Consider the following 22,021-nt stretch of genomic DNA (forward strand, 5'->3'; position numbering starts at 1 on the left):
TGCTACATTAATTTTTTTTCTATTGGAATGTGACTGGCCAATAACTTCTGGCATAAGAAAGTGTGCAGCGACAAATAATAAACAATAATTAATTTAAATTTTTATTAATCTTGTTATTATTATAGCATCATTTTGTTATTTATTATTAAACAAACAATTGATTTTTGAATAGGGTGAAAGGGGGTTTTGAATACATAAAGTGACAGCCAATAAGCTTTACTACTCTAAAGCTTTGACATCTATAACTGATCACCCTTTATGTCGTTTAGCCTGGAAAGAATTACCTTTAGTAATGATTTTACAGCGTGATGTCAGGAACTCTGACTTCAACAATATAACTTCAGTGATGGATAAGACTTACAAATCAAATGTTTACAAAATGTATGTCTATCATACAATAATCAATTTTTAATGATTACGCTGTTTTACATGGTACGTTCAACCGAGATGAGGTCAGACGATATAATTGTTTTTTTTAAAAGATTCTATCGATTTTTTTTTATTCTTATCAACCAGCTATGTCAATTTTTCCATAGATGATATTACCGTCTCTAAATATAAACTCTGTATATTCATTATCATAATCCAGTGCAATTAAGGCAATTCGCATGAATTTATTTAGGCTTATAATTCACTTTAAACTTAATAACTTTGTGACAGATTAATTTATTTAATTTTTCCACATATGACTTATACGACGCATTAATTTTAAATTAATTTCCGCCAATTACTTTAATTAAAAAAATTGCTGAGAATTTTAAGAACTCGGAGCTTATAATGGTTTCTTGCTGACAAGAATAAATGTGCATATTTTGTGATTTACAACTAGTATCACCCTTTCATCGAATCCTTGGATAAGAATTCTGGGTGATTCTGTTGGTCAATGCCCTGCAGTAACGCAAAAATCAATTGTATTCACATTTATTTAATCGTGTTATTATACACATATAGAATCATTAACAATGGTTATTCGTGTTCGTCATGGTAAGAATGCCAGAAGAGCTTAATTTGACAGAAAATAGAGAGTTCCCAACGCGCCGTGATCTGAGAAGAGTCCACAACAAACTCAAGGGTTTTGTGGTCACTTTTACAACATCCTTAATATACTAGCAGAGCAATTCATTATCAAAACTTTATTATCGATTCTCTTATGGAAGACAACGTGAGCCTATCTCCTTGCGATCTGGCACTAAAGTCAAAAGCGACATGATAAAGCGTAATAAAATAGGAGTAGAGTTAAAACAGAAGAACAGAAAGCATTTAAACTGTGATAAATAGAAAATAAGAGAAATTTAGAAAATTAACAATTATAAGAGAATAGTATTGTAATATATTTAACTGACCGAAGAAATTTTGAATAGGTAGAAAAAAACCAAAAAGAAAATCAAAAAATGTAAACAACTGAAAACCGAAAACTGCAAACAAAATGAAATGTCAATATTGTGACAATTATAGAAAATATGAAGGATGTAAAAAGAAAGAAAAGAAGAAATTGACATAGCCGAGAGAAAGTAATAAAAGACAAAAACGAAAAAAAATATTACATAAATGTCTTTCCCAAAAATGTGATACTATAATAGGAGTTACTAGTTTCTGTTTGATAATCTTTTTAAATTTATTAAATAATTATTTATGGTATAATATAAGGTAGTGTATTGTAATAACCTATACAGTTGCTCACAAGAGTCACTGCTTTTGAAACGTAAAGAAAGATGTGTCAATATGTATAGTGTCTACCTTAAGAACATCGCTTTTTGTTTAAATTAATATATATTATATATCCTCCAATCATCGTGGCGATAAAAAATTTCGGTAGAGTTCGATAAAATTCGGTAGGTTTGGTTTTTGTGCCTGTCTTTTGGAGAAGGCCTATGCCTTGCAGTGGGCGTCCATCGGCTGAAAAAGAAGAAGAAAATATAACTGGTGGGTATCACCAGCTTTACCTTCTTCCTACCTTACGTCCTTGAGAAAGAAAAGAAACTTTGGTAGTGTACTAAAACATTCCCACAGTTTTGTTCCGCCAATAGAAGATCGAAGAATAAAAGCCTGTAGGAGTTCAGCATTACCTCTTGTCTCCGCAGCAAAAGCGTATCCCATAAAGGTTTTTCCCCGCAATAAAAGAAGATGGGATAGAATTTACAACTTTTTGTACCGGGTCCCACGTAAGCCTTTGAAAAATTCTTAACCCCCCCCCCCCCCCCTATGTAATATACATATTTTTTTTATTACAGCGAAAGGTTTAAACTCGTCTCCACTCAATTTCTGAATTGCCCACCCGTGGGGCGTGAACTCCTTGTTGGGAAACCCTGATCTAGAACGTTCAACCTCTATTCATAACGTATCTATCTATACTTGCCCATAAATATAGTTGTATAAATGTAAATGACATAAATAAAGTGTAAATAAATGTTTCGAATGATTGTTAAAAAAATGTAATTTGATGTTTTCAAAATACTGCTAAGACTCTTTTTTCTCTGATATCAGGAATGGGGTCTGATTAGATAAGTTTATAAATAAAATTATATTAAAAACACTACCGAGGCATATATAATCTTTATTAATATACAACGTACGCTTATCTATACGTATAGATAGGTATACGGAAATTTAAGATAACATAGCAGTCTAGATTAAGAGTATGTCATTGCGAATAATTTAAATTTGCAGTTATGCAAAGTAATGCAAAAATTTTGAAGTTTTTATAATTAACCAGCGTACGATTTTTTTTGTTTAAACAGCTTATATTCTGATATTGACTCAATATAAAATTTTGTTAACCTAATAGACATCTAATGGATTCAGGCGTTATTTTGCGGAAGTCCATCCTATGTAAGAAAAGGACGACATAGTTAAGAATGCAGGTAGTCGCTGGTTTTGGGGGAGCGAATTTATCTAGTGCTAGTATATCTTCGGAGAAAAGGATCACACTCCTCTCAGAAAACCGAATAGATAACAATTAGTTAATACAATATGACAAGGGACGCACCTGACGTAGATTTTTTTAAATTTATTAGTTCGCGGATTTCGGATCGGCTAACAGCGTCTAACACCAATCGAACAAAGACAAGGGGGAGCACGTGGCCGGTCATAGTGAAGATCTTTAAGGGATGCATGTACCTTGCAGAAGGCAGTAAAAGAAGAAGAAGGTTCTCCTCCTAGGCGGAGTTTATCAAAATCTCTAGATAACTCGTTGATTTTATTACATGTTACAAAAAAATATTACAAGAATGACACCTTTAGACTTTAAGGAGACAGCAAAAACGAAGCAAAATACATCATGTAAATATATAATAAAATTTTGTTAATTATTTCAGTGCCTCAGAAAAAGGTCTAAAAAATTCTTAGTTTACAGAGTACCAAATTGCAATATCTTATTAAAAGTTATGACGTACAAGCTTTTGGACATAGAAGTTCTGTATTGAAGTTAATAAATCTGCAGCCTTATTTATATATATTTGTAATACTTTATAACAATGAATGAATAAATAATACATGTTCAATTATCAGAATTGGATTATTGGGAATGTAAGCTGTTCTTATGAAATTCATTTTATTATTATTTATGGTAACCTATTCAAGGTTTGAATGAACTGCTAATCCATATTAAACTTTATAACCGAGCTATAAAAATGCCATGGGCTTGCGACATATTCAATAGAACGTGTGATACGTAAAAGCATTCTTGACACTGCAAGCTCCAGTTTCTTTCGTCGGTGAGCGCGCGACCTTGCTGGCCACCACCGTAGCAGGGCGGGGGCGACTATGACTGCGGCCGGTCGAAGCAACGACGCCACTCGTACTGCGCCGACGAACCGACAAGCGCGTTTCCAAACATAAACGAATTCGAAAATCGAACGCGATCGGAGATGACATATTGATTTTTTTTAATATAGACATAGACAATGTGGTTACTTTTGTTTTGCGTGGTCGCTGGTACTGCGCTAGCGGTCGAAGGCGCCGGCGCCGGGGCCGCTCGGCTCGTGTGCTATGTGGAAAGTACGCACGCGGCTGACTTTTCCGAGTGCACGCATCTCATTTACTCGGGCGACGCGAGAGGGGAAAAGCTGGAGAACTTATTGAGAGAGTACCGGAAAAGCAACCCCCGGCTTAAGATAATTCTTCGAGCCACCGAAGTCGACAAGGTACGTTATACTTCGTTTATACACATTCTTACTCACAAAGGAACATTTACAGTTATAGTACGCCATGAGAACAATGCCAGAAAAGTCCAATTTGGTTTGCAGGCATTTAAAATACTATACTGTACGCAAGAAAACGCCGCATCTCTTTTATTTTATTATTTTGTATACTCTTATTCATTTAAATTATTTACTAATGATTACTACAGTTTATGTACATCATGAGAAGATGCTAGAAGAAGCCAAATCAGATTAAACTCCTCTATAATAACATTCTTAAACTCAAAACTACGAAGGTTCCATACGTGTTAAGTTTTTGGTTAATGAACTTTTTTATATTTTTTTCAAGGTTATTTCGATATATTACATATTTAATAAACCTTAAACAAGTATAGTCCCCTAATTGTATTGTTTGTGAGCTAATCCAATTCACATATAATATGTATTCATGTATCCAATATAAGGTCTAATAAATACTTAATCCTGAAATAAATATGCAAAGTATTTACGATTCATATTAGAATATATAATATAACATTCTAAAGCACAAAATCAAAACACAAATCAGTTTATTTACTATAAACATATGAATAGATGAATATTTAAATATTTAGTAATCAGCTGTATGTAAATTTTCATCATCAATAAATTAACAATTTTTCCGACCGTTCGTATAATTATACTGGATAATAAATATTTTTGTATACATAATATTTTAATTTTAATATACAAAATGAAATGGTCACACACATAAAAGCTTAAAAGTTGTGAATTCTTAGCTTAATTGTCAGCAAAAATATTTAAAACATTTATATTTATTTATAATCGCCTGTTTAGCCCTTAGTAGCCTGATTTACGAAAGTGATTTTTTTTAATATGAAGAGAAAAATAGGTTTTTTTTTAATTTCGTTGGAAATAATATTATAAAAAATAAAAAAAACTAATAGTAATGTGAACATTCGGTTTAAAAGATTGGTATCAAAATTTAAACTCTAGGATATTAAGGGATAAAGTGAATCGTTCTGAGACTGTAGATATGCAACAAGCTAATAACTTCAGGCAGTATAAAACCTCCATGAACAGAACGTACACAATGGTTAATTTTAATAAGTAGTAATTCATGTTATTAAAAAAACATTTTCGTACTAAATTATTATTACGTTACTTATTATTTTTGTAACCATTGATTTAGGGTAGTTTGTACCATTTATTAATCCATAACAAAATCAGCTATACAGTCAACTGTTTAAAGCTATCACCTATAACCAATGATCGTATATTTATTTATTTACTTTATGAATAAAATCTTTCTCTTTCAAAATTACTAATTGCGTGTTTAATTAAAAAAAAACATTAATATTAAAATCTATAATTGAAACATAATTAAGTTGTTATAATTAGAACCTTCGTGCGTATTGGATGAATGATTAACGTTTCCTTTGCCTCGCGTAATTCGTAGCGGAAGGAGAAAGCAACTATTAGTTAATGCTAATCACCTTCTTCGTTGTTTTCATTACTTGTGAACAAGGTGTACTTGTTATGTCTTAGTTGCATAATAGAATTGTTTATGGAGAGTACTTCTAAGCGTTTATGTAATACTACCAAATTGAAACATTAGGAAATGATGTAACAGGAGCTTCTATTTACGGGCAGTCTTCAGAAATTATATTAATAACCACAATTTAAAAAAAAAGTAATAAATTGTGTTATACATAAAATATACAGTAGGATACATACTTACCGACCCACTATCACACCGATGTAACTGACTTACCATACACCCAAATAATAAAATATGCAACAATTGATTTGTTTATAAAAAAATTCTAATGTAGATTTGAGCTATAGTTTTGGTTTGATATTCTGCATTTAAGTGTTAAAAGACATGAAGGGTGAAATAAACCTTGTATATAGTAATTTGTTTAAATAATATTTTTTTTAAATGTTAGGTAAACCACATTAAAGTTGTTAAAAAAAATAAAAAATCCATATTTTTATAATGAAATTAAAAGAAATTCGTACGATGATTCTGAAATTAATTATATAAAGAAAAATAATTTGAAATTACTATGATTTTCGCTTCGTGATAATTAACTTAGGAACGCCTGTATGTGAATATAAAACGTTTTCGTTCTTCGAAATATATGGTTACAACTATTTCTCATATTGTACCAACTCATATTGTTCTGAATTTTTTAAATACTGCTATTATTTTACTAAAAATGTCCTTATTAAAAAATGTTCTTTTTTTGGAGGTATTTACGTAAAGAATATGCTCACTGCGTCATCTAGGTGATAGATATGGATATACTCTATATTCTTTGTAAGAAAACGAAGAAAATAATATGTCATCAGAGGTTGTCGTATCATTCGTACCACAGGGGGAGATCTATGTTTAGACATGGACGGCTTATGGCTGAAATAATCATGATGATGTAACTTTTTTACATAACTGAGTACACGCATAAAAACGGAGAATAGAGCAGTGGTCACCTGGCGGTAGAGGTAAGTCTCAACTTACGATCCCGTGGAACAATCAAGATATAATTTACACATATTACAAAATGTGACGAAGTATGGTATACGATGCATAGAAAGTATGTAAATAAAAGCAATAAAAATGGAAAAAATGTAAAGGAAGGATAAATATATAATATATAATAATAAATATACATAAAACTACACTGAAAAACTTGGACGAAATCAGAGTCCCTGTACCAATAAATGTAACGTGAACGAGAGATCTTCAAAAACTACCTCTGACAATTTTTCCCCCGCAATAAAAAATAGATAAGCAATCACTATAATTCATGATCGTGGTTTCCACTCCAGAATATATTAGGCAAACTTTAGGCAGCCGGGGCTATAAGTTTTTGGCGTGGAAACCACGGAACGGTAACAAGTTTGTTAAGGTCAAAAGGTGTTGGATGCAGGACGCTTCCAACCGGTCAGATGGGTGATCGGTTCAGAATGTCTAGCAATGGATGTCCTGCGGCCGAAACGACAATAATGATGATGGTGTTTTACTAACAGTTAAAGATACTTTGAGGGGTCAATGTTTCAAGTGTAGTGGGTTCGATCTATAAAAGTTTAAGGGTACATCAGCTATAAAAACAGTCTGCTTTGGAATGTAATTCCCCTCAGAAGTGTTTAAAAAGAAAGTTCGAGACATATTGTCGAAAGAACCATTATAACTATGTAAACATACGTATATATATATATATATATATATATATATATATATAAACGTACATATATATATATGTATAAATATATATATATATTTATATTTATATATATATGTGTGTGTCTTATGTATATATATAAATCCTTTTGTCCACTAATTGTCTCTGCACCGCCTGGGGTTTACTGAAAGAGAATGCCTAAAAGCATTAGGTCCGCTTTTACAAATTTTTTAAAAAGGGTAACTAAATATTTATAAGGCTGGTAAAACGTGTCACTCAAATTTAAGAGATAGTGAGCCCAAATGTAGAGTTACGCGTACTTTAGTGCACCACACTGTTATATTGTGTTACACATTTTGATTACCTCACATTATACTTGTCAAAACTACACAGTATAAAAATATTATTTGTTTTAAAACACTTATTCTGTATAAAACAAATGGATTACCTCTAAGCAGGATCTAAACTGTAAATAGAAAATTTTAAAAACTTTCCCATTCGGATTTCAATATCATCATTTCAACGGTAAAACGTTCTGGTGTATATAGGACCCCGTATAGACTTTTATAAGATCGGTGTAACACGGCCTACATCCAGTGTCTTCCGAGGATCAACAAGGTCAAATTATTGAATTATTCGGCTTTATTATCTTTTTGTTATCATTGAAGGTATCATAAATATGTCAGCGACAAGTTTAATGAGGATAAAAAAGAACATGTGTCTATGATGTTTCATAATAAAGGGCTTAGTAACTGTAGTATGGGATGTCGGTAATTTTTAAAGCGTTCAGGTGTAAGGTCTTCTAACCATCCAAGCGTGGCTCTGTAACACAAGTCGTCGATTACTTCGAGGTTTTTCCGGTGTAGACTTACGTGAATGGAGCTAATGATGCCCGTCCTACTGTGAACATGTTATACATGTCCTACTGGCGCCGTTGGCGGCTCTGTAAGAGAATCTGTTCGCCTATGATGCAACAGATGACTAAGGAAAAAATTATAATTCGAATCAGCTCTTGCATAATTAATGTTTAGCTAGGTTGAAATAAATATTTAATATTTCAAATTGTCTTCGACATTTTATAAACTTTATATAGATATACAAGTGTTTTAATAATTCGTCAGTTATACACAAGATGATTTAAGAGATTAAAGTATATTTTTTAAGTAGGCATTTACATATATTTCTAAAGCTGCTATTAAATTACTTACACTGAATTTAAATTTTTCTTGGAATGCGATTGGGCAAAATCTTTTGGTAGTACAAAATATTCAGGGACAGATAGTAAACAATTAGTAAATTTAATACAGAGTAATTTGAATTTTGAAAACCATTCTTATTATTTACGTAATTTATTATTTCTGAAACCACTAGATACGGTGTACATTTATCCCTTGTAAGCTTTTTTACTTACGTATAACAATCATCCTCTATAAAGAAAGGTGTCTTAAGAGTTCGTTAATCATACATGTATCTAAAAATTAACTTTTTAATTTAAACACGCAAAATTTAACTAAGTTCAAAAAATAGAAGTTACTAGTAATTAAAAAAGCGCTCGAACTTTTTCTATATTCTATGAAAACTTATTGTATATATAAGTATATATTATAAGTATTAACAATAATATTACTAGAATATATTGTCACAAAAACTGCAACGATTTGCAGTGACTACTGTGTTTATTTATATATATATATATATAAACTACTGTGTTTATATATATATATATAAATATATAAAAATATATATATGTCAATTGTATAAATTTTCTCCGCCATTACATATTTTTATCCATTTTAGTAGCGATGTAAATATATTATTACGTAACTCTAATTTTGATTGCCCAAGATAGACAGACCTTGCCAAGTTTGAGTAGCTCTGGAAAATAACTGTATATTTTTTGAATTTTTGTAATGTAATTTTATGTATTATTAATATTTACCAAAAGGTAAGATACATAAAAATGTTAGAAATATTTTTATTACTTATTATTTATTCAGTATATGGAATCTCTTATGTGAGACAAATTAGTTTTATATTATATTATCTTAAAATCTGTAGTCACTAATTCATTTAATCAGGTTTTTTAATATCTTAGATAACTCATAATAATCACGTGTGCATGTCGTGAAAAGAATATAGTAGGAGTTTAATTCGATAGAAACTCGAATCAGATTGAGTTCCCCTATTTAGTGGCATCTGTCAATTTAAATCTACGAAGGTTTTTAAATCGCTGGGTCAAGTCTTCAAAAAGGTGATTTTTTTCTTGTACATTTTCACGGATTTTTCCAATATGGTATAGAGAAAAAATATACAGTCTTTGAAATAATCACGTGACTGTATTAAGAATACAGTGTTACCTGCAAACTTCTAATATCTATTGTTACGTACAAACATTAAGCAGAGTATAGCATTGTCGAATTTTCATTTAATTTTTTTATAACATACACGGACGTAACACATCTTGTGGCGGATGGTGTTCACTTAGTTATAAATGACATATTGTAGTGATGTCTATAGTTAAGGAAGCTAGTTAGCTTGTTCTAAAGAAATCTTTCCGGTCATCAACTTAAGATAATTTTATGCGTTTCATTGGCCCTGAAAATTCGTAGATATACTATTTGTCTTTTCAGTCAACAGTCGCCCACTGCAAGGCATACGCCTTCCCCAAGAATATCTAGGGGAGATATACTAGAATCACTACGCTAAGCAGGCGGGTTATCGATCGAAGTGTGATATTGTTGTATACAGATGACGCTGCTACCCATCTTCTAGAAACTTATTTTTGAGCTGTGGTAAAATACGTATGTTATATAATTCATAAAGTATGAATTATACAACATACGTATCCTGAGAATCAAACCCGTGACCTACAATCGCAAGAATCGCTTCTCTACCGCCGGACTACCACTGCTCGTGCTCGTGATGGTTGGGCTATTTTTTGTCGGAAAATTTAAAAGGATTGGTAGTACCCATATAAATTGCTTTTTAAAAGTAGACTAGATTTTTATTCGTCATATACAGGGGCGTATCCTACTAAAAAATAATATTGCTAGTAAAAATATTATTACATTTGTTAAAGTATAGTTTAATACTTATGGCATTTTTATAAACAAAAGCGCGTTTATTAATCTCATTTTCAACGCTTTCGTAATTTATTTCATATGTTATATTGAGGATAGGCTGATTTTCATTTATTTTACGCCATGACACTGTATTACGATTTTCTCACTATATTTCTTTTACTATGTGACTTTGATCAGTCGGAGTTGATAAGCGGCCTGCAAACGTAAGCCGGAATTCGTATCCACAGCTCTGTAAACAATATACACGTCGATGACCTTTGAGAGGAGGTAAAAATGAAATACATTCCAATTAGGTTAAAATAATTAAGCGATTCCTGCACGTCATATGATACTCTACGATGACCACAATGTCATATCGACCGCTTTTGTTTTAAAGTTCGAGTGTTTAAAGTCCTTTTAAGAATCGAACCCCACCTACTTTAGGTCAAGCGTCAACTTTAAAGTGTCGTTTTAATGGCTTGACCGCCGGCCTTACACAACCGGAGACACAGTAACATTTTGAGAGAAAACATTCCTTATCAGTGCTGTGAGAATGATTCAAAATTACTTCGTAACGAGTTGTACTGGTTCTTATTGTGAGGCTGAGTGATTTTTTAACGGCGTAATTGGGACCTTCGTGATGATATAGATTTACAGGTGCTTGTATCATATTACAAACAACATTTTGGCACAACAACATTAATATTTTTATTATTATCAATTAGCATTTATTCATTGATGTATATTATAGTTAATGTCTGTTTTTTCACTAACTAATAAGTTCGACAGTTGGATGAGAAAAAACAGAGAATAAAGTTCACTGTTAAATGGTTTAATTTAGAATTTAGCACAATTATTTATAAACACACATATTAATGATACGTATACCTTACATTTGGGAATTTATTTTAGTCATTGATAACATTGTTTTTTTTTTGCCACAGTTAACATTGGCAAAGTCCTTGTCTTGTATCCTCTTGCGAAGTGTTTTTGAGTGTTTTTCTCTTAAATAATGTTAGTCTTGACACGAATGTATTTCACTGCCAATGAGCACGAAGGACGTGGGTACAAAATATCCATGTTTTATTTGATGTCTAAATTTATACGTTTTCTGAAATACTTAAAAGTTAATTTGTGTTGATAATAAATATTTTTTTAACTCCGTGTTTTCTTTTGTATATTTAATTTTTATATTATTTAATAACAGTACATGTTATATGTACTATGTGCATGTTAGATTAAAATACATTTAAAATTAAATTAAGAAATATATTTTATCGCATATGGCCGTCCACAAGGTGGAAAAACGACTTTGTAAAAGCCGTTGACTTTGTTAAGTCACTGGATGCAGGTTGCTTTCATATGGTCCTATTGGAAATCTACAGAGAAGGTCTGTCTCCAACAGTGGACGTCTCATTGCTGAAATAATGATGATGGTATGGCTACGAAGAGTTTGCCATATAATCATAAAAAAAAAACTTAATGTCATTTGCATCAAAGAAAAATGTCATTTAATATAAATAGTATTTAGATAATCCAATAAATGAATTTATTCCTTTAAATTTACTAATATGGAATTTGTGTAATAAACAGTAATGAGTAGCGCGTTGAAACGATTTCGTTATAATCTGTTAATATATTAATATAAACCGGTTGATGGTGTCGTTGGATTTGACACTGGCACACTTGCGGTGAAGCCGAAAAATATGAAACGTGCTATAAATCAATCCACATTGGATAGTTGCATAAAAAATATATTATATTTATACTTCGGTAAATATGTTTTTTAGAACCTTAAAGAATTTTAGTATTAATAGGTATAAAAATATAGAAGATAGCAATAAAAAATCGTCTCTCATTGTTTTATGATCCAATATCGAAGATGGAAACTCCAGAAATTTCTAGCATGCATATTAATGTGGATCTTAATAATAGGCTTCTTGATCTTAAATAAAATATATCATTGCAAGTCTGGCAGTTGAGTTAGCACTCGGATTTGTATGTACACAGGTTATTTAGTAATATGTGTAAAAGCTTTAAAATAGTCAATATAAAGCTCATTTGAAGTACACGGTAAACCCTAGTCAAAAATTATAATTGCATAAGTAATAAAAAAAGGCATAACAATAAAAAACAGCCAAGAAAAAGTGTTTTCAAAACTAGTATTATATATATATATATATATATATAAATATATTCAGAGAGTTCATTTTGTACAGAGTGATTGGAAATAGATGTAAAAACTTTAAAACTTTTTGTTGAAAAATGAGCTAAAAACATTCTACCGTTTAATGCAGTAAAATCATCCTGTATATATGTAGGAAGACTTAGGTATCTCTTTAAGTCTTTACGTAATTAACGTTTCGATTTTTCACAGATATTAATTTTCAAACTTGTGTTTGTTTCTTCAAACTTCAGGGATGCAAGAAATTCCCGATGTTTCGGATTTAGAGCTTAATATAATAAGCTGTCTAAACAAATACTATTATCAAACCTATTTCTGTTTATAAACCTTTAAATATTTTATTTATAAGGCACTTAGGGATAATAAAATATATAAATTCTACTGTAGGAATGCAATAAAACATAAATCGTTTTGATATAAATATTATTGCCGAAATAGGCAAACCTTTCCGGCACAATCAACAGACACTATTCCTTGGAATTATTTGCCCATTAATAGTTATATCTGGAATGTCATATCACGACGGATATTCTATTTTAATCAATTAATGTCTTCAAATGGCAATAAACACACAACTGTTAATCAGAAGACATTTGGTAATAAAGAATAAAATGAAATTTTTCGGTAGCGGGTAATATCTTTCATACAAAAATATGATAAATAATTACAAATGATAATATCATAGCAATTATTCTTTCCTTTCTATATTCTCATTATTACTAACTAACATTTTTATTAGAAGTTATTTATTTCAATATAAATATTTTTAAGAAGGACGTCATGGTTAAGCATTAAAATTTAATTTACTTTTTTAACATCTATAGTTGATTGATTTATGCCTAGGTTAAGAGAGAGCAAATTGTTGCGTGCATATCGTTTGGTATATATATATTTTGCATTTTTAAAAAGTTTGTATTGGAGTCACTATATGTACGAACAAGAATTGGTACGTAACAGCTTTAAATAAAATAATATACTTATTTGTCAGAAAAGACCATTTAAAATATTCCCAACTGACCTGTATAAAATGATCACCCTGAAATATGTTGTATTATTTTTTTTCTAACGACAGGCAACAGGCCAATAACAAAGTCTGCAGGGACACAGAGCGTAAATTTTTTTATGTATTAACCCGAATTTTTAAAAAAGATTTTCTGTACTTTATGATTAATACGTCATTTATTATTTCTAAAATCATAGATTGATTTTTGAGGCGTACATTGCATTTATTTACAGCAAATACATCTTTTAAAACTTTTTACATCTGTACCCATCAACGTGTATATACATAATATATTTATCAGCATATTCCACACTAAGTCTTACAATAAAAACTAATTATTGTAAAGCTCTTTCACTTTTGAAATATATTAAAGCGTTACCTAATTCATTCAACAAATCGGGTTACGTAAATATAACATTGATATCAAAACTAGATCTCGTTTGGTGATAAGACCAAAAACTTTTTGTCGCTCGATTCGCTCCATTCATTATTCTATCGCATTGTAATACATTTGTTTTGTTTTTAATCCTACGTTTCATAATAAATTAAACGCGTAATAGTTGTTGTTTATTTACTAAGTTAGTATTTAAAAAAAATCATCATTTTTTTGGATGGTTCAGTACAATTTATGCAATGTTTACTGAATCTCAACATTCGAATGTTGTGAAATAAACCTGTGCACACGAAATATAATTTTCATTCTTACCAAAACTTTCCACTTACGAACCTTATTCGTGTAAGGTATTGCAGTTAACTAAGTTAAGAATAGTTAATACGGTAGCGGTAACCCAGAGGTAGAGGAATACACTTGCGATAGTACGTACCATTATACTATACTACGATCGTCAACACACCTGCCTTGCATGGAGATTATGTTCTATTTCCACATAAATATCTTAAATATAATAATATACATTGCAGTGGGAGTCTATGGGATGAAATGACGACGACAACAATACTTTGAAATGACGTCATAAAAATGCTTTTAACTTACCCCACAAGACACTGAACTGATGGTCTTCACTATATCTCTCTTTCACAGTCGTCTGTCAGAAGTCTTATTACGTTTTATTATTTCTTTTCATCGTTTTTTGCAATAGCATGTCCTGAATTTTATATTTTTAAAGATTTATCTAAGTAACGACGGTGACTACTGAGAAAAACTTCGTCATCAACTTCTTGATCTTCGGAAAAGTGGATGGACGGCAACCACGATACTGCAGCCTCACGCGTTCATCAGATTGGGTCTGAACCACGTCAGATGGCGCAGTAGCTGAAGCCCGGCTATATAGATGGCTTAATGACGTAGTGCGCGATAGCCTTTATAAAATAGATCATAATCCTCAGAAATGCGACTCAAGGAGGAGGAAGTTAAAATATGCTGGCCTAGAAAAAGTAAAAAAAAAAGATATTACCAGGCACTCTGGCAGTGATAACACATTATTAGTGACATGAAAAATATTGGTAATATTCTTTTAGAATATTTAAAGCTAAATTTTGATAAAAGACTCGACTCTTTTTTCATATTAATAGGTGTAGATGCAATTGTTTGTAAACATGGAAAATACTTTTGTTTATAATAAATTTTGAATATTTCTTACGTCTAAATCAAAGAAGAATTTGAAACAAATACTTGAGTTTGACTAAAAATGTTGAAATCTACTTATTTTTTTTATATTTACGTATTTACATATTCCCTCCAAATTTTTTATAAAATATATCAGTAACAATTTACATTATAGATATAACATTGGAAAAAGGCTATTTTCATTAAAAATGTACATACATAATAATTTTGTTAGCATTATCAACAGGCAACGTTTGGAATAAACAAAAAAAAATAACCTTTCGATAAGACAATAGGGGCTATTAAATTGTCCGTTTGATAGGTGATTCATAGCTTAGATACATACTCTACACAATACATGATCTGTGACTAATCGACCTTGCATCTGACAGCTCGTGTCAATGTCATTTCACCATGTGACAATTGTGTCATTTGTGACAAGTATCAGACAAATTTTGTCATTGGAATGGCGTCTAGAAAACTTTCGCAATATGCCATTACTTAAAACGCAGGACATTATCGTGTTTATTTATTATTACTGGTCGCCTATATGTTAAGTTCGCGGACACGTTACATATTATATGTTAGGTTCTTCAATTACATAACCTCATTTCTGATTAACCAGTGAAAGCCATTGGGCTAATAGCAACAAAATATTTACAGAAATAATGCAATAGTAAGTTTACTTAGCAAAAGTTGTATCGATTTATATCAAAGTATTATTTTCTCTACAACAGAATATTTCCATCACAATGTGCCAATATTACTTAGTTTAAAGGTCGCCATGGATAGTAAAATCATTACATATCTTATTTATTTAATATTGCATCTTGTCATTTTGTCGCTCTGAATCAGATATGAAGAGATCCGTAGATAAACGAAAATAACCGATTTGCCCTAGTGGACTGGCAAGTTGAATTGGCAGGGGAGGCCATATTGCGCGAAGAACAGTTGGTCGCTGGAGCTATGGAAGGTTCTGGAAAGACATTCGTACACAAGGTGGATAGACGACCCTATTAGACCCGTCGGAAGACGCTAAAATGCCGAATGTATATTTTATGTTTAATAGACATTCATTTCATGATATGGATTTTAGATGTAGTGTCAAATTGTTATTCTTATGACTCGAGGGCTTACTTTTTAGATTGGTATTTGACATAGAGTGAATAGTCTACTTTATTCAGTATTCAAAGAGATCGGAAAGAGAGACATCACGATCCCGGATACATATATTAAATGTCTTACGTATTAAGATATGCTACGTATAGATTCAGGGAATCCTGGTCTATTTATAAAACAATGAAGTCAACACGCGTTGGAATGTCGTTTCATTACATGTCTCAATGGAACGCTACTCAGTTTACGTCTAAGTTCAAGAGGAAGTTATTAAGTCTTTATTAATAACGTATATAATTTTCAATGTGACACTTCTAATGCGAAGAACATGCTATTAAAATAGTTTGCCGACGATAGACGTTCCATCTAAATAATGTTAATGAGAAATAAAAATACACAGTTGCGTATCATTTGCATCATCGCTTGAAGCAAGCACTTATTAAAAACTAGTAGAATTTTATCCAAGTCTTCTTGGATCACAATACTTTGTAGTAAACCTGAAATACTACTGTAATGTAAATAATGTAACTTACACAGGTCAATAATTTAAACACAAATCTATTACAGAGAAGTTATACAGAATTAATAATTTATTTAGTACACCTCATAATAATTTTAACTTAAGGGATCTATGCTTGGAATTATTATATAAAAATCCTGATTAGATTTTATATATTAATAAGGATTCCGAAGACGTACGAAAGTAACTACAATAATCAAGTACAATGGTAAGATGAAGTAGCAGTAGGCAGATCAAATCTTTATTGCTAAAGAGCAATATTGGTGTAACAATTACATAAATCGGAACTCGGATTCCTGATCTAATATCCCAAGCCTCAAAACTACTCTGAAAAGAACATTTGGTCTAATGGTAAATAATCAATGCCTTCATTCTTGGAATAAAATAAAAGATTGGGAAAGAAATTAGTACAAGAGGAAATCACGATTTCCCGAGTTGGGTTGGACGCTAATGGAGGAATAACATAGTTTAATTTAGAATCAGAGTAAACACGTGTCCCCTTGTGTTGAAACAAAAAAATATTGATTGATGTTTCCTCTTTGTTGTTTTCGATAAAAGAAATATTATCAGTTGTTTCGAACGCAGGTTTCTCGGGAAAAAAAATTGTGTAACACGATTACGAGTGGAATTTGTCTGAGACACACGTTTCCCGCCATGCGACTTGATTCTGGCTAAATTACAGTGTAGCGTCGAACTAAGCTGTTCTTATATGTCCGAAACGGCAGCTTTTTGCGATCGTTAGCTGAACGTGGGAAATAGGGCACTGCCCACAATGGAAAGTGTTTTAATACTGTAGTTTACGAGGGATTTTAGTTCAGTAAACATTTAACTTTAGACTATGGTCAAATTAAAACAATCGTGCATTCTCTAATAACTTGATTTAAAAAAATATTTTGTTATTAATATATTTAATTGATAATTAGACTTTGTGATTTCTGTTTTGCTAATAATAATAATGATTTAAAAAGACCGGTTTATTATCAAATTAAATAGCGCAGGTATATTTTTATATTTGACCTGTTAATTACTTGTTGATCGAAAGAAAAGTGAATGTTTTTTTAATGTAATGAATTTATAAATTGTACTGGAAGAAATATAAAAGAAAAATCTCTCTATAACCTGTTGAATAATTCAGGCCTGCTCAAGAGCATATATCGGTTCATTTTTCGAAACGGCTTCCAAAGCAGCAATGGTTGAATTATTTAAAATTTGGAAAAGCAAGCAGAGGAGTCGAGTTGGTTAAGACGAATGCCAATACATTACAAGAAGGCCTTTTTAAACCAGCTATGTCATCTGCCCCGAGTATGATACCCGGCCCCTCTCCTTACAACGCGATGAACCTAGCATTCGAACGGTGAATACATGGAATGCTAAGTTACGTCTTGTTACATCAATTATATACACCTTATATACACCCATAGGTGTATAGTAATAAATTGTGTTGCTTTAGATCGACTTTGAGTCGCTGTTTCTTTTTTGGTATTAAGAGATTCCGCAGATATTATCTTGCACGCCACCGATGGCACATGACCTAAACCTCGTTTTGGTATCAAAGCTCCAGAGCTCCTTCAGTTTACTTATTACATTATAACTGGATACAGATGTAATCTATTGAAGATTACTTTTATTAAGTAACGCGTTATTTTCTATGTCAAAATTTGTTACTTTAAAATTACAGCGTGTTACATTATAAATTCCTTTTGATAGTCTGCGAACAGAAGGTCGTATCATAAGACACGCTGTAGAAAACATTTTAATTAACACTAGATGTACGTTCAATTAAATCGAGACATGTTATTAAAGAAGCGTGCACAAGCGTTTCAGTAAATCGAAATTCTCAATGCAGGGCCACAGCCAACTCACTGCACGACGCTGTTCACGTATCACGTACTTTTGCAAGCAAAGCGGCATTGAGGAACCGTCTTCATAATATGCACTCTTACTTTCAGATTACATTGGTTAAATATTGGTTCGACTTTGAACATTAATGACGCACCTTACGCTATGTGAAAATATTTCTATAATAATTTTAATGAATTTTCATCACCATGACCATCATCATTTTAGCCACAGGACACCCACTTCTAGATATAAGCCTCTCACAAAGATTTCCGATAGGACCGGTAAAGAACGGTTTGTATCTACAGTGTCTTGTGGGCGGACGCCTTACACTGTGTTTACCGTTCCACGGTTTTCACTCCAGAACTTTAACACCTCAGCAACCTTCTTCCCTGCCATGTGGTTTACTTAAAGCCAATTCAACTTGCCAATCAATTGTGCTGCATATTTGAGTTATTTAAGGAAGTTAATACAGATAAAAGTTGTTCGTGTTCACCTCAAAGCAAACAAAAAAGTGATGTCATATTTCATTGCTTTTAAATTAATTATTATAATTTTAAAACAGAAAAATGACATCACCTTTTTTTAAAAAAACAATAACAAATATTTTCAGTTGAAGCGAGCTAAAAATGTCAAGAGATATATTACAATCATCATCCCATATGATAAGAATAACATCAAATCAATAAATTATGACAATTCTCACTACAAAGAGAAATAAATAACAGCGTCATTAATTATTTAAATATCTCTAATAGAAGCGTCGATAGGTGACAGAATACAAAGAAAAAACAGATTTATTTTAGTTTTAGATTGTATTATCTATGTTCGTTTGTCTTTTTGTATTGACCCCGATCGTGTCTCAAAAAGAGGGTGCCCATCAATACAGATACATTTTGGACATGATGACCAAACATTCCTCGATTTTATAAGATCAAGATATATGTCACAAAAAGTGAGTATTTTTCTAATGCTATAGGATCTGCAATGATATCTAGTTTTTTGGTAGCTTTGTAATAATAGCTTTTCTGGTTCACAAGAGATAGAGTTCTTAGTTAGCCAGGTAATAACAACTGACCAAAACCAGGGTTTTTTATGGTTCCCTGTTTTGGGGACCTTTTGTTCTTCATGAGTGGACAGGGACAATTTTATACTTTATTATTTATTTACATACATTTGTAATTTGCTCACTCTTATTATGTCTATCTTAATATCTCTCACTCATTCTTTTATTATCCGTCAGGCGGCAGTAGTGACAGTGCACGACAAGTGCACTGTCACTACTGCCGCCTGTTCACTCCTTTAACATTCACATCTCGCCTCTTTTCCTACACTATTCCTCTTGGACTGCTATTACTTATTTGAAATTTGGATAAATTGTAATTACTTATTTTACTCTTATCATTTTGACTTATATATATCACAATATTATATCACCTTCTATCATCACTACCAAAGTCGAGAAAGAAAAAAAAGAATCGGCTCTCTAGGTCGGCCTCTCGGAATGATAAATTGACAAGTGACAACTTAAGTCGGAGTTCCCTCGTGGGGGCTTTAATTCCAGTTATTCTACGAAGCGTCTATCTAAGCGATATAAAAGCTCAGCGGCTTCTCAATTTGGTGATATTGTAGTGTGTAACGGCCCGAGCTGATGCTTCCCAAGGAGCCTCAAGCAACGCTATTTTAAAGAAATTTAAGCATAAGCGTACTCTGCGGCCTGAGCTCTGGAACATGCGGTATCTGTATACGTAAAAAAAACCTCTTTGTTAAAAAGTAAAACATGTCGCGAAAGCCTAGGCTGTATTGGTATTGGACTGTGTTAGTACACAAAAAAGATAGCAACACGAAGGACCAGAGTGTATCTACTCTTGGATATAGGTCTCTGCCATAAATTTACTATAGGAATAAATAGTAGCGGCTTGAGTTTTCCGTTTGCCTTGACAAGTTCCAACACCTCGTGGGTGGGCGTCTTTCGTTGCACTTGCCAGGTCGTACGGTCCACGACACGCCAGAATCTTAATTCCCCAACGGCGCGCTGTTCTGCACGCTATGTGTCCTGCTAAATAGCTTTTCAACTTGCAAATCCATTGCGCTTTGTCGCTTACATTCGTACGTCGATATAAAATACAATCCCAGTATAGTTAACAGGATACAATTCAAAAACCCTCCCATATTAAATATTTTTTAATTTAATTGCAGTAAAGGAAACAAACAGCAAAAAACGACATATGTAAGAAAAAATATAAAAAAAAATCATGATATAGTAATAAAAAAAGGTTCCGAAGCTTAATTTTTTTAACTAGTATAACAACTTATCTGTTACCAGGGAATATATACTAGCGTATGTATAAATTGCGGAAACATTAAAAAATAAAAGTTGAACTAAATAATATGTTAATTGATTGACATTTTTAAGAGGTGATGACCTCGTGTAGTCTTTTTAAGGTATCGCAAGGTCTTCGCGGGTTTTTTAATGTCCGAGTTTCGGAATTCGAACGTTAATTTTTTTATTTATTGAAATTTGTATTGGCTTGATACTTTATTATCTGCCCGCGAGCTTCATGTGACTTTTAGTCGCTGCCTACGTCTCCTAAAAAAGATACGAATGTAATAATTTCGGTCTTTTGTCATGTATTATTCAACACATCCTAAACGCGTGCCAAAAAAAACCTCTTAAATGAATCTGTTTTGAAAATATTTCGATATAGGTCAACGCGCGATCTTTGCCGTAACATCTTTGGCTACTTTTCCAACATTTCTATATGTTTTTGCAAGATGTACTTTCAATGTAAAATTGTTGCGTTAAATAACTAACATCTATCAACATTTATAATATGTAAATAGTTTATACATAGTCAAGCATCCTAGATTCTTTAAATAAATAAAAAAGAATAAATAAACAAATAAAAGGAAAAATAATAGTCTCTATATCGGCAGTTTTATCAGAAATGACTTACTCGGCGTATTCTATTAGAAACTCTAAATCTAATAATAGCTTTATTTAAAAAGATTTTTTAGTCCGCGGACTTCCGGTTTCCGCCGACACGATTTCAATGAAGCTGCACAAAACCTAAATCGGCTACCAGCAAAACTTCAAACATCAAACAATTAAAAAAATGATGTGGTTCAATTTAAAAAAGAGAATATGCTCAAAAAGTGTTTATCAGTTAAAAACACTTAAATCATAAAGTCTGGAGCTCGATTATCTACAGATCGCAATAGACCTATATTATATAAAATATATAACGGGGTCAAGTGGTACATATTACTATAGACATAAAGGCCACGCAAACATCACTTTTTTTTAATGTTATCTATCTAGTACGTTCATGTATCGTTCTCAAACCAGAACAGACTGCCAATATATTTTTTTTAATATTGTGGAACAATAACACGGACAAAGCA

The 22,021-nt window shown here is 31.8% G+C and overlaps 1 protein-coding gene across 1 annotated transcript in view; it reads left to right on the forward strand.

Annotated features, from left to right (window-relative positions):
• The first annotated feature begins 3,815 nt into the window (after positions 1-3,815).
• LOC137932502 (mucin-2-like) overlaps positions 3,816-22,021 on the forward strand; it is a 56,820-nt gene continuing 38,614 nt past the window's right edge. The window contains exon 1 of the mRNA XM_068776145.1: positions 3,816-4,142. Within this exon, the coding sequence (XP_068632246.1) occupies positions 3,903-4,142 (240 nt within the window). The 5' untranslated portion in view covers positions 3,816-3,902. The remainder of the gene's footprint in view (positions 4,143-22,021) is intronic.

This window comes from Battus philenor, unplaced genomic scaffold, assembly GCF_028537555.1.
Source record: "Battus philenor isolate CCGP_79_NKW_IND1 unplaced genomic scaffold, ilBatPhil1.0.hap1 SCAF_9, whole genome shotgun sequence".
In the NCBI taxonomy this organism is placed as follows: Eukaryota; Metazoa; Arthropoda; class Insecta; order Lepidoptera; family Papilionidae; genus Battus; species Battus philenor.